This window comes from Pangasianodon hypophthalmus, chromosome 20, assembly GCF_027358585.1.
Source record: "Pangasianodon hypophthalmus isolate fPanHyp1 chromosome 20, fPanHyp1.pri, whole genome shotgun sequence".
NCBI lineage: Eukaryota > Metazoa > Chordata > Actinopteri > Siluriformes > Pangasiidae > Pangasianodon > Pangasianodon hypophthalmus.
This window is the reverse complement of record NC_069729.1, coordinates 16,832,441-16,846,594: the sequence shown is the minus strand read 5'-3', so window position 1 is coordinate 16,846,594 and position 14,154 is coordinate 16,832,441. Positions and strand designations below refer to the sequence as shown.

At 36.2% G+C, this 14,154-nt stretch overlaps 1 protein-coding gene across 2 annotated transcripts; it reads left to right on the top strand.

Moving 5' to 3' along the window:
• Window positions 1-544: 544 nt before the first annotated feature.
• Window positions 545-14,034, top strand: appl1 (adaptor protein, phosphotyrosine interaction, PH domain and leucine zipper containing 1). 2 transcript variants are annotated; one of them, XM_053227226.1, is made up of 22 exons: window positions 545-757; window positions 2,951-3,049; window positions 3,167-3,226; window positions 3,460-3,531; window positions 3,669-3,756; window positions 3,848-3,889; window positions 3,982-4,040; window positions 5,504-5,650; window positions 6,763-6,845; window positions 7,756-7,914; window positions 8,059-8,247; window positions 8,896-8,938; window positions 9,031-9,087; window positions 9,233-9,324; window positions 9,439-9,618; window positions 10,422-10,471; window positions 10,575-10,749; window positions 10,848-10,884; window positions 11,126-11,272; window positions 11,391-11,441; window positions 11,534-11,623; window positions 12,426-14,034. In XM_053227226.1, the coding sequence occupies exons 1-22, from the start codon at window positions 704-706 to the stop codon at window positions 12,573-12,575; spliced, it is 2,124 nt and encodes a 707-aa protein (XP_053083201.1). In that variant the 5' UTR covers window positions 545-703; the 3' UTR covers window positions 12,576-14,034. The 2 variants fall into 2 exon arrangements, with proteins under 2 accessions (XP_053083201.1, XP_026788713.3); XM_026932912.3 differs by having other exon boundaries at window positions 10,419-10,471.
• Window positions 14,035-14,154: the final 120 nt, after the last annotated feature.

Sequence of the window (14,154 nt, the reverse complement as noted above, 5' to 3'; positions counted from 1 at the left end):
TATCTTGAAGACAAATTGCTGTGGTGAGAGATGCCCTTAGTGAGGGGTGTGGCTACAGGGGTGGTAGCTGCCACCCTGGAAATAAGCCATGCCACCCCAATTGAAACAGCAGCTCTGACCTCAAACAAAATGTCTGAGAGGTTTATTAATCCTGTAGAATTCATGCAAACCTAATAAATGATATTAAATCTATCTGTCTATCTATCTATCTATCTATCTATCTATATATATATATATATATATATATATATATATATATATATATATATATATATATATTACACAAATTTTATAATAATATTTGTTTATAGTAATATTTAAATATTATATAGCTGGAATATAAGGTGGAAATATTCTTCGTTGAGTTAAATGGGCTTTTATTTTATTACCACATTACTCCAAATAACTCATCACAACACCCAGGCTGAACCCCAAATCCTTCCACACTCTATGTATAGTACACTACACAAGCTGTAGAAATCACTATTTCCTCCTCTATATAGTGCACTTGTTAAGGTGGTAGGGAGTTATTTGGGATACAGCGCAGTTTGTCTGCCAATGAGAGGCGGAGAAAACGCCGAATATCCGTATGTGTGGGAAGGGCACTGTCTGGCTGTTGATTTGTCTTGCATAAAAAGCAAACAGGAAGAGATTTTTTTTCTAAAAACGCTGTCAGTTTTGCGAAATAAATAACAGCACAACCATGCCAGGCATTGACAAACTGCCGATAGAAGAAACACTGGAGGACAGTCCTCAGGTAAACACATCCGGGCTGGCTAGCATTCTAGCTTTGTGGCTAGCTAGCTAAAGAACTAGCATAGCGACTAGTTATTTGCGTACAGTCGTCGTCTTTAAAATGCTTTGTGAGTCAGAAAATGCTGCTAAAAAATAGAAAATGTGAAGAAAATTTCGTTTTCATAAACGGTTTTAGCCAGTTATGTTAGCTTTGTGGAGAAGGTTTTATGTTGGGAGGAGACAGTGTTTATAAGCAAAGGTTGTATCCCAAATCACTCAGTATTACATAGATAGTGCACTACATAGGCTGCATAACTCATTATATCCATCTCTGTATAGGGCACTCTTGTAGAGGTTAGCGAGTCATTCTGGATTCAGCCGCATAGCAATATTAACTTTGGTTATTTGAGTAGGCGCGTATAAGCAGAGTTAAACTAATTAACGAGAGTAAAAGTGTCACATATGTGCATTTAAGGATAATTACATTTGAGTCAGTCTTGTATGTTGTGGATAAGTGTGTGTGTGTGTGTGTGTGTGTGTATGTGTGTGTGTGTGTGTGTGTGTGTGTGTGTTAGTGTTAGGACTGCACAATATATCGAAATTGTCGAAATATCGCAGATGTAAATATCGCGATATGCATACCGCAAGGGCTCGCGATAACTGAATGATTTTGATATTTCAGAATGTTATGAGAAGTCAAAGTTTTACGCTGATGCAGATAGTAAAGAATGCCTTCTTTTCCTCAAAACAACATGAAACGTGCGTGTGTGTATATATATTTAAATAGATTTTACACACTTACAGCATTATCGTACCGCATATTGCATTGTTTAACAAGTTATCACATATCGTATTTTTCTTCAGTATCGTGCAGCCCTAGTGTGTATTTTGTGATCTTCCATTTCAGCTCTAATTTTGGATGTTATTACTGCTCTTTTATCACCATATTTCCCCCAGCAGTTTATTTCTGTTTGCTGTTTTTTTTTTCCTTTCTCTCTTTTTTTTTTAAAGAGATCGGGCACAGTTTAAAATCCTTGGCATGTCCTGGCTTCCTTCCTTATCCACTTCCTTAAAATTTTTCTTGCTTTTTTTTTTGTGACTCATACTGTTTCAGCAACCATTGACCGTTATGAAAGCTCAGCAGAATGAAACTTCATCTTTACAAGGCCAAGCACTTAGGATTTTTTTGTTGTTGTTGCTGTCCTCTGACTCAGATCAGGTTGTTTACATGCGTGTAAACAGATCAGATTTTTTCCTCATTTGATATGGACCTCATTTGAATGAGATTTTAAATCTGTAACGTGTCTAATATCTTATCATTTGATCTGCATTTAAACGCTCGCAGCTGACGTTTCCTGTTAATTCTGTTATTATCATTGTTGTGAGACAAAAGGCTAGGCCAAAATTTATCTGCTTAAAGTATTTTTATTGGAATTTACTTACAAGTAAAACAAGACAAAGAACGAATTAACTACAAGAACAGTTATAACATTTAGCATGTTGTTGCTGAGAGCACACTCCCAGTGGCTGGGTTGGTTCCCTGCCCAGGAATCGAACCCGGGCTGCAGTGGTGAGAGCGCAGGATCCTTAGCTGCCACATCACCAGGGACCAAAATTTATCATTATGTATTTAGCATTATTTTAAAATCAATAAAACTCTTACACTACAGAATAGCCTAATTGCCCATTATGTTGCTTAGCAACCAAAGCTTACTGTTTACAGACTACATTTTGTGGAGGAAGAATTTTATTGTGAATAATATTAATAATTAGCAAGAATGGTTTTTATCATATTGCTTTTGTTGCAGTTTTATAAAAGCAATAAGCCACACGAGGGCGTGTGTTAGACTGATTGTATCGTGGGTTTGTGGGTTTTCGGCACTCTGCTTTGCGTTGCACTTAAGAACACCCTTGCCTGTGATAGTCAATGTAACACATGCTCTCTCGTGTGTTATTGCTTTATTTGCCACTCAGACTAGACAAGTGAATCTTGGAGGATAGTCAGTGATGAAATAATCTGTGTTATTAATCTGTAGGGGAATACAACAACAAAACAAACTGCAGAGTAGCTACAGAAACCGGGCTGTCCTCGAGAGCGTTTCTCAGCCCATGGCAGAGCAGGGATCCAGTCGGTCCTATCTCCACTCCCAGCGTAAAATGAAAATGCAGCCATGGTCATGTTGACGTTAAATACGTCACCTCTTTTTCTTTCCAGACTCGCTCCTTGCTTAGTGTGTTTGAGGAAGACACATATGCCGTATCCAGCTACTACCATCAGCTCTTCAAAGCCATGCAAAGGATATATGATGCACAGGTAGGCCATGACTAAAAACACTCTCTTGCCATCGACAGGAAATGCTCAGAGAGCAATTTAAACCTTTTTTTTTTTTTGTTTCTGAGAATCTAATCTTAAGGTTTGTATGTTTTACAGAATGAACTGAGTGCTGCGACACACCTGACCTCCAAGTTACTGAAGGAGTATGAAAAACAGGTAAATTTATTTATTTATTTTTTAAACTTGAGAACAGGAAGCGGAAAATGGAATGTGACGCCATTAAATTCACCAGGTTTAAAATGGTTCAGGGCAAAATTGACACAAATTTATACTTAACTCAAAGATAGTGATGTAGCTGAATTTTATAATGTTCTAGAGAGAAACATCTGTGACAATCACTTTTTAGGGACTGATAAATAGATTAAAGACTGACCCTCTCATTCCCTTAGCGTTTTCCACTTGGTGGTGACGATGAGGTCATGAGCTCGACTTTGCAGCAGTTTGCCAAAGTCATCGATGAGGTGAGAACAATGTACTGCTTTTAGTTCCTTCTCTTCATGTGCAATTAGATTTATCTTCCTTCTTTCTCTCTTGCTCTCTCTCTCTCTCTCTCTCTCTCTCTCTCTCTCTCTCTCTCTCTCTCTCTGTTGTTTCACAGCTCAGCTCCTGTCAAGCCGTCCTGTCCACTCAGCTAGCAGACGCCATGATGTTCCCCGTCACTCAGTTCAAAGAGAGGGACTTAAAAGGTGAATATCCCTATTACATTTGCAGTTTATCATGAAGTCATGCATCATCGGTTTGTCTTTTTCATTTTTCTTTTGCCTTTCTTTCCGTCAGAAATCCTCACTCTGAAGGAAGTGTTTCAAATATCCAGCGATGGTGAGAATCAGACTCATTTCGTGAATCACAAACGCAAAAGAATTCTTCAGCAAGTTTGGCACATTCACCGTTTCATTTTCTTTATATAACAGATCTTGACACAGCCATCAACAGATACAGTCGACTGTCTAAAAAGAAAGAGAATGAGAAGGTAAGAAGCGTAACAGTTATTGCAATGGACTGAGGTTAAATTCTTAAAGTGAGGTATGATTTTATTAATGTTTTAATGATATGGCAACCGTGTAAATCACCAGCAGTTGCTATTAAAAATGGTCATATTTGTTATTATTAGTTTAATTTATTTATTAGCTTGAGTTACTGGTAATATAATCGAATGTACTAAAAAAAATATGCTAGACACACTCAAGTCTAAAGTTTATTAACTAAAAAATGATGTTACTATGATAAAATTTGGGTTTCCCAGTAATAAAGGTCTTTAATTTATAAATAAATATGACAGTATATGCTTATTCGATATGCTTAATATTTGAATAATAGGGTTATCTTCATTAAAATGAAACCTATATGTACAGTACTGTGCAAAAGTCTTAGGCACATGCAAAGAAATGCTGCAGAGCAAAGATGCCTTCAAAAATAATGAAATTAAATGTTTCTACATTTAAAAAAATACTATAAAGAGCAGTAAACAGTAACAAATGAAACAAAGTCAGTATTTGGTGTGGTGGCCCTTCGCTTTAAAAAAAAAAAAATAGTAGTCTCAGGTACAATGTGTGCAGTTTTATAAGGAAATGAGCTGTAAGTGTTACTGAGCATCTTGCAGAAGCAGCCACAGTTCTTCTGGAGACTTTGACTGTCACACTTGCTTCTTATTTCTGCAGTGAAACCCAGCAGCCTTCATTATGTTTTTTGTCTGAAAAGTGTCTCTTATGTAATCTGCCGCTTTCTTTACTGCCATACAAACATTTTTCTGTAACATTTAATTTTGTGCTGGAAAACTAATGTTTGGAAATCTAAAATGTTTTTGTACTGAATCAATAATGTAGAAGTCATAAAATAAAAATCTGTAACAACGTTTGTACTAAAAAAAATAGGGTGCCTAAGACTTTTGCACAGTACTGTATATAGGTTTCAGTTATTAAACCAGTATATTAGAAAATGTCAAAATGTGACCATGTGGAGTGTTTTCCCAGGTCACCACACAAATACAGTGCAGTCTTTGCACTGTGACTTGATATCATCGCCTAATCAGGTCTGGTGGGCCTGATTACGCACATAAGAAGATTAACACAGTTACACGCTGCAGTGACGCTCTTCATTTAATGAAACACATACTGAGTCTTGGCTTGGCCGCTGTGGGAAGAGCGTATGTTCTGCAGATTTGGTTGGCTCGAGTCCTGTTTCCTTGTGTGGGACAGGAAATTATACTAGATCTGATTTTGGGAAGATGAAATATGAGTGTGGATTTGGATATTGTGGATATTCACTGCTTTAGGAAGATAGAAATTGTTGCTATGATGCAGAAATGAATCAAACACCCAGTTACATCAGAGATTTTGTACTTGTTTGTTGAACCCACGTTGCTAGATAAAATATTACAGTACCAAAATAGGATTTCTGAATTCTCTAATGATAACATTTTTGCCTTCACTACAGGTAAAGGGTGAAGTGATGGAAGATGTTTACACCTCAAGGAAAAAGCAGCACCAGACCATGATGCACTACTTCTCAGCACTCAATACGCTACAGTATAAGAAAAGGATTGCCCTGTTGGAGCCGCTGCTGGGGTACATGCAGGCACAGGTGGGGAACTACACACTCTCTTTTTTTTCTCTTTCAGTATTTATTTAATCAGTTATGAAAAATTTATTAAAATTAATTTCCAAGAGTGCTTTATTTAAAATTGAAAGCTTGAGAAATACTTCTATAAAACTGAAATATACCTGTACTAACACATAAGTGTTAATAGTTATCATCTTAACAACTAACACTTACTTATAATTACCTTAGTGTAGTCCTCCATTATATGTCATCATCACAGCAATTTATTATTATTTTTTTTTAACATTTATGTCAGGTATTAGGTCTGTAGGTGCTCTTAAGTCTAGATGATAGCCTACTTGTTTAACTTGGCTGATTTGTAGTTACTGGCTTCTTTATCTTAGAACCTTTTTAAATTTGTGCTCATTTTCATGTAATTCTAGTTATTTTAGTCATGATTGTATTTTGCACATTGAGTTTTGGACTAGAGATTTTGGAGAGGAGTCAAGAATTTAAGTTGTTATATAAAAAAAACCCAGTAGTATTCAATTCAATTCAATTTTATTTTATTTGTATAGTGCTTTTAACAATGAACATTGTCTTAAAGCAGCTTTACAGAACATAAGAAACAAAAAGCATGCAAACAGAAACAAAAACATGCAAACAGTCCTAGATGTTAGACAAAATTATCCCTAGTGAGCAAGCCTGAGGTGACTGTGGCAAGGAAAAACTCCCTTAGATGATATGAGGAAGAAACTTTGAGAGGAACCAGACTCAAAAGGGAACCCATCCTCATTTGGGTGACACTGGAGAGTGTGATATGAACAATGTCCTTTCTGCATTTATTTATAGTCACGTAGAATTTTACGTGTATATTAATTTATAGTAGGAGACTAACCCTGTGCCCAGAATAGTGTTTTACTCCCAATTCCCTAGTCTATGGGGTATGTCATTCAGTCACTAACCCTAACAAATGCTACACATTTCCCAAGGGTCACTGCAGTTTAAAACATACTGTCAGCCTTCTGAGCTCGATTATAGTTCATTCTTAGAAATCATAAAACTCAGCTAGTCTTTGGAGTCAGACAGACAGCTATAAATCCTTACTACAGTTTGTTTGAATTTATTCCATGTTTTTTTTTTCCTTTTATCAGATCAGTTTCTTCAAACTTGGATCAGAGAACCTCACACAGCAATGGGAAGACTTCCTCACAAACATTGGAACCAGTGTACAGAAGTAGGCTTTATCTGTTTGCTTTTGCTATTTTAATATCCTGTCCCTGATTAATCATCCTGTATTGGTTTATTTATTGTTACAGTTATTACCTCCCGGTAGCAGGACAGGAATTAAGAGAGCAGGAGAGTTTATTTTCACAGGCGGATGCAAGCTTATCCAATTGTTTGTAACACATAACCCTTTCGTTAATGTTGACATTAGCTTATTCCTCCTTTAATATTTAACCAACATCGTTCTGCAAGCTTGACAGCAACGATAAGCAGGTCTGTGAGCTTTTGAAAACCTGCATGCATTAAAGTGCAGGAATATACTTTGGCATTTCTCAGTGGTCTGTTACCAGTTAGAAAAAAACCCATCAAAATTCAATTTTTCTTAACCATAACCATATTATGTTTTAATATTCTTTTCTTTTCTTGATCTTACTTACTAGGCTTTTCTACTGACAATTGTGCACAAATCTCGAAGCAGAACAAACCCTTTTGGACTAAAGAGAGAAGTGCAATAAGATGGCTCTCACATGAAATCCTCAAGGGTTTTTGTTATAAAATATGGGTGCCATCTGATCTAGAACATGTGTGCTGTAATATATAGGAGTGGCTTTGGAAAGTAACTCTTCACTCTTTCTTGTTTTCCAAAATCCTTACTTTATAGGCAGTGACATATGGTAAACACATTTTTCGCTGGATAGTTTACATTATAAAAAGGTTTCTATTTTGTTGTATTTATCATATTTATTATGTGTATATATTATGTACTGTAATGTATTACATGCATGTATATGTGTTATATATACTGCAAATTACACTTTATTGCATATATATGAAATGTGCTGTATAAGGCTATTAACAGTGCTAGCATTATCGTTGTTAATATTGTTTGCATGAATTTTATTGGTTATTATTGTCGTTAGTGTACGCAGGGAGATGGACAGTGAGGTGGACATAATGCAGCAGACCATCCAGGATCTGGAGCAGGCCAGTGATCTGGTGTACATGCCCGACCCTGACCCTAATAAAATCCCAATTAACCGCAATCTGACCCGCAAAGCCGGATACCTCAACATTCGCAAGTACGAAAGCCTGAGTGCTGGTTTATAGTTTAGTACAAGCACGTGTATTATAACATGTTTGTCTGTAGCTGATTCATTTAATAGCCATGTCATTATGTTTCCGCTTGAGTGACATGCTTTGCACTTTCATTTTATTATGTCCAGTAAAACAGGGCTGGTGTCGTCCACCTGGGAGAGGCAATATTTCTTCACACAAGGAGGGAACCTCATGAGTCAGTCTCGAGGAGACGTGGCAGGAGGGCTGGTCATGGACATAGACAACTGTTCCGTCATGGCAGTGGACTGTGAGGATCGGCGCTTCTGCTTCCAAATCTTTTCCTTCGATGGCAAAAAGTATGTTTAATAACATCAATACCTGACATATTAGGAGTTTGGTTTATTTTGTATTTCATCTCATCACTGATGATCAAAAGTTAAGATTTTATTCATGTAGTCCTATCGGTAGACTTGTAGGTGTTTTGGTAGATGTCGAGAAAGAAGATTTATTGTTCTTGAAGGCTGTTTTGAGCAGTGGCTTTGTTCAGGAGCTGGATAATTATTAATGCATTCTTTTAGAGCTTAAACATCAAGTATAGACGTACTTACTAACAAAAGCCTTGTTTTGTGGTTGCTATAATAATAATAATAATAATAATAATAATAATAATAATAATGTACTTATAACATTATACATATATAACTTTACATACATTTTAAATTAGTTTTTATTTATTAATTTTATAATTGCTGTAAATTAATTATATTAAAATATGTTTAAATTAATTTAAAATTAATTTCTTTTCTTGCTTTTTTATTTTTTTTCATCTTTTATTGTTTGTACAGCATTTCTATATTTGTAAGTGTTAAAAGAAATTACTTTTAATTTAAAAAAAAAAATAATTAATTAATAATTTTATTTATTTATTAAATAAATTACATTCGCTACTGATTGCAGTGCTGAATGATATTTTTTGTTTTTGCACATTTTTTTTTTCACTGTAGGAATGCCATCTTACAAGCAGAGAGCAGAAAGGATTGTGAAGAGGTAATAAATTGACAGTATTTCCGATTCTTTGGTTTTAATTGTATGAGCAGGATCAATAGCTACAGAAATGTTGTGTTTTTTTTTCCTTTCAGTGGATTGCAACGATAAATAACATCTCAAAGAGGATATATCTTAGTGAGAAACCTGAGGTAAATGTCAGCTTCAAATCAAAGACTCTCACTCTGTTTTATGTGGATTATAAAATAATCATAATTTAGCATTCATCACAAAAAGAAATAATGCTGAAATCCAGTGGCTTGCTACATTACTGGATAAATGAAACTTTGTTGACAGGAAACTGCTGCCAGAGTCAACCAGTCGGCTCTGGAGGCTGTGACGCCGTCACCATCATTCCAGCAGCGGCATGAGAGTTTTAGACCCAGCACGTCAGTATCGGTTTATACTCACACTCACACTCACATGGCTTTGTTTTCCTTTAGGCCAGTCTGATTATTCCTGTTCAAGACGTAACAGTAGTTTTTAATCCTGTTGGTTTATAGGCAGGGCCGACCCCGAGCAGCCCGGACTGGCAGCCAGAGCTCAGCAGGCTCCGAGTCACCCGCTCTCTCCTCGCTGTCTCTGGACTCCCTGGTGGCTCCAGACACTCCCATCCAGTTTGATATCATTTCCCCAGTCAGTGAAGAGAGCACACCGCAGGCTAAAGGTGCTGCCCAGGGCAGGTCAGTGCTTATAATTCTAATTTATTCTCTGGAAGAAAGCTGTCAGCCAATATGAGTCACTGGACAGTTTTCTTTAAACATTTGTGGTTTGGCAGCAAGTTGTTTATGCTTGCAATAAAACTGCTTTTAAACATGTATTATTGTTGCTTTTGGGGTAATCGTAGTAGCCTAAAATTATTATTATCTTGTTTTGAAGCCCACAAAACATTTTTTATTATGAATAATAAATTTATGTACATGGAAATTCCACAGAAAATGACCATTAGAAAGTACAGGTCTATGAATATGCAACTCTGAAATTCTCTAAACTCTAAACTCAGGAAATTTGCATAGTGAGACATGACTGTCTTTTGTGTTTTATAATGCTTCAGTGACAGTTTTCACAGTACACACATGTGAATTCCCTTAAAAGGCTTTAAAGTACATTTTATAAAGTTTAGAGTGTCTACAATTATTTTCAAGTCAACAGAAGGGTTTTGAGAATAGTTAATCAAATAGGTTGAAGGTGGCGTACCATTTCACTGATACAAATAATATACAAGACCCAAAGGTGCAGTAACTGCCTCACATGTAATACATAGAATTGCAGTTAAATTTCTCACTCGTCAATTTTTAACCATGTCACATGTCACAAGAATGGAAAAAGGCAGGTCACTTGTTGCTCTGTCTCTCACTAATGCCTTCATAAGTTATTCCACACGACACCCCATAGATTGCTGTATTCTGATTTTCTTTTACTTATTAAATAATGCCAGTGTTGTTGTTTTTTTATTTTGTATTTTTGTCACCCTTACTGAAAGAAGGACAAACCCATTTGGAGAGTCTGGAGAGGTTCAATCCGGAGACATTGAAGGTACATGTCCCATAAACAGACCTTAGAATTCCAGAAATACTTTAGTTCCTTAGAAAAGGTCAAAAATAGCTCAAGTATATTATGTAATTTCCTCTGTTCACAGACTCCATCCTGCACCAGCTTTTCATCGTGCGTTTCCTGGGATCCATGGAAGTGAAGGCCACAGAGAACCCAGACGTCATCTACGAGACAATGAGGCAGATCCTGGCGGCCCGAGCCATCCACAACATCTTCAGAATGACCGAGTCCCATCTGCTTGTCACCTGCGACTGCCTGAAGTAAGATAACTCCATGGCATATTGTTAATAAATTCATTGCATGTTAATATTTCTTCAACCTTGTTATTAAGAGTTTGTCTTTCTGGAACTGTTTCTAGGCTCATTGACCCTCAAACACAAGTCACGAGATTAAGGGTAGGTCTGATTATATATATTTAGTATGGCTCAAGTATTTATTTATTCATTTTCTACATACTTTCACTTTGAGCCATCCATATAGAATGCAGAATATCAGACAATATCAAGCATCTCAGAGTAAGAATGTAATGATGTGCATGATCCTAGATCAAAAATCTTATTAATTTCTGATTACGTATTGCAAAGAAGGATGGGTCTATGTTTCACCGACTCACTGCCTCGGTTTCTTTCTCCACAGTTCCCTCTGTCCAGTGTGGTGATGTGTGCATCTCATCAAGAGAACAAGCGCCTGTTCGGCTTCGTGTTGCATACGGCCGGCGGGCGAGTTGACGGACGTCCTGTCACTGTCTGCTACATCTTTGAGTCTAATAATGACGGAGAGAAGGTACAATGAAAATGTTTATATGTAGTGCATGTTTAAGCCTGATGGCTAATATAGTTTTCTGTATAATGTAAGCCTGTATATGCTTTTTCAGCTCAGTTTGTGTCTGTTTTCTCGTCAGATCTGTGACAGTGTGGGACTAGCGAAACAGATAGCCCTTCATTCAGAAATGGTGAGTACAGTGTAATTACAGTAAGTACATCATCTGGGTCCAAGGTTAATTGGATCATCTGGTTCTTATGAATCCGCTGTATTTCTTTGTAGGATCGCAAAGCCACCCAGAAGCAGAGAGAGCTGGAAAAGGCAAAGGAGAAGCAGCAAGAAGAGCTGACTAAACAGAAACAGATTGAAAAGGTGTGAGGAGAAAATTCAATTCTACACCATAATAAATATCCATCTCAAGTCCTGATGGACCACGACCCTGCTTGTTTCATGAAGTCTAGTCTTGAGCCAAGGCTGCATTTCTCACCCACTACAACATCAGAGGTCAATTTTAAAGCATCCTTTTTATATGGGCTACCTCTGCTTTTTTAGAGGATGAAACTGGTTCACTGAGCCAATCAAAAATTTTGAGGAAAATGTTAGAAAGTGAAGTAACAAATAATGCCAGGAAATAAGCAGTGGGGCTTATTTTAAATCCTCTAAGTTGAAAAAAAAAATAGTAGAGTTTATGTGAAAGTCTAATGGAAAAGACATAGAGCTTGATCACAGATTATGGCAGGCAACATACATTTACATTTCAATTGATGCTAGCAGCAGTTACTAGCATCTTTGAATCTTTTATCTATATATTTAACTGGTTTATCCTCCGTTCGCACCTGCATCATTTAGTTTCATTTGGATTTGAGAGCAGCCATTTAATAAGTCCTTATACAGAGATAAGGCCACCTTTGTGTCCCATCTGATGTGTATAGAGACAGACACAGCACACAATTAGAACATTTTACCATATAATAAGAAAAAAATAAAATAGCATTCCAAAGCCACCAGGAGCATATATAGTTATTTCTAAAAGTGATTTGCTACGATTGTGCTGTTGTCTTAAATAAATGTTTTTGTCTGTGCCATCACTATATATTTCTATATATATATTCTATATCTATATTATTATATTATATTATTGTGTCATAAAATAAAGCCTGCACCGTAATTCCAGGACTTGGAGGAACAAAGCCGCCTGATAGCTGCCTCGAGTCGTCCAAACCCGCCAACCACTGACGGACAGTTCCTCGTCCTCAGCAAGAGCCAGTCTGAAGACAGCGATGTCGGGGAGGAGGGGAGGAAAAGAGGGGAATCTGACGCTTGAGAGTAAGGAGCATGAGGATAAATTTGATCTCTACCTGGACTCAAGTTTTCATCCAAAACACTTAATCTTACCACCATTTCCTTCCAAGCTTTTGATTTACTAAAGGAAATGACTTTTGCAAAATGAATGCAGAATATTAAAAAAAAGACACATAAGTACAGGAGAGAAGAGTCATTTTATGGGTGGGTGAATAGGGAGAAGCTCTCATGAGCTTGTTTTATTTGTATTGAATCTTCTATTTTGTACCTTTTCCATTACTGACTTGTATCGAAAACACACTTTTAGATGTTTTTGGTTGTTGTATAAGTGTGCGTGTGAGAGAGTTGGTGCACTACTAAAAACTTGTGTATGGTATGTGTGAATGAACGGGATTTTATTTTTTGGAAGAAATTGCACGTGTGAATAGCACATATTAAAGAAGGACTTGTACTAATGCTGTATATTTAACTTTATGCTCTAACATGCCTGCATGTAGTTCAGCTTATGTGATAGCTACATCAGTAACTGAATTGTATTGGGGTTGAATCTAACCAGACTGTACCTGTGGTGAATTCTGTAAGACACGCTTTGCAGATGGTCATCTATGTAATTCAGGATAGTGGATGTGGTCACTTTATTTTTTTTTATTTTTTTTTTTTTTATAAAGTGTAATAATTTGTTTAACCCCTTAAACTCCCAGTTTACTATTTAGTATAATAATAAGCATATTATTCATTAACTATTATTAAATATTGAGTAACTGCAGTGAAAGTATGTAGTTACATACTTCCACTGCAGTTACTCAATATTTAATTTTTACTTTATGTAGTCCTGGGAGTTGAAGGGGAATTTTTTTTCTATAACAATGTTTACAGTTGTAAAAAGTTGTTTAAAAGGTTAATTGGATTAAGACACCAGTTCAGTACATGCAATTTTTATATATGCGCACACACAAACACACACACACACACACACACACACACACAACTTTCACAAGTGGTTTGTTGGTTTCCAACACTTAAAGGATAATCATGCTTTATAATTTCCATACTGTAATAATGATGCAAATGTACTTCATTTATGCACCATGTCTGTTAGATATCTTAAACCGTATGTAACAAGAAGTCTTTTGGGTGTTTTATTGTTTTATTGTGTTGTGTTAATAGTTCATTATGACCTTCTGACAAAAGCTGTCTCAATGTAAATCTGTGTTTTTTTTTTTTTTGTTTTTTTCTCGAAATGGCCCCAAATTCCTGAAGCACACTTAAGATGTGTATATAAAAGCCCAGTTAACATGAATAATGCTCTTTGAATTCTGAAAAAAAAAAAAAAACTTCAGCCAGTGTAAATATAATTCATTTTTGAATGTCCTTCATAATAATGTATAACTTGTTCCTTTTCTGTGGTATAGAGATTTAAATTTTTTTTTGCCTTTTGATATGTGTGGTGTCCACAAAAGAAATACATTTCAGAATTTGAAGCGTAACTCAGATTCTTGTTCAGAGGAATGAATGAATGGCTTTGTCTTGCTGGAAAAAAAAATGCAGACTTTTTGTTGATGGGAGGATTTTAGGGCTAGACAGAACATTACACGCGCACT

Bases quoted from the DNA above. Each gene is read 5' to 3' on its own strand.
- appl1 (XM_026932912.3), top strand. From the start codon at position 704: ATGCCAGGCATTGACAAACTGCCGATAGAAGAAACACTGGAGGACAGT. The intron at 4,041-5,503 runs GTAAGAAGCGTA...CCTTCACTACAG, and splicing joins AAAAGAAAGAGAATGAGAAG to GTAAAGGGTGAAGTGATGGA. The intron at 11,273-11,390 runs GTACAATGAAAA...TTTTCTCGTCAG, and splicing joins CTAATAATGACGGAGAGAAG to ATCTGTGACAGTGTGGGACT.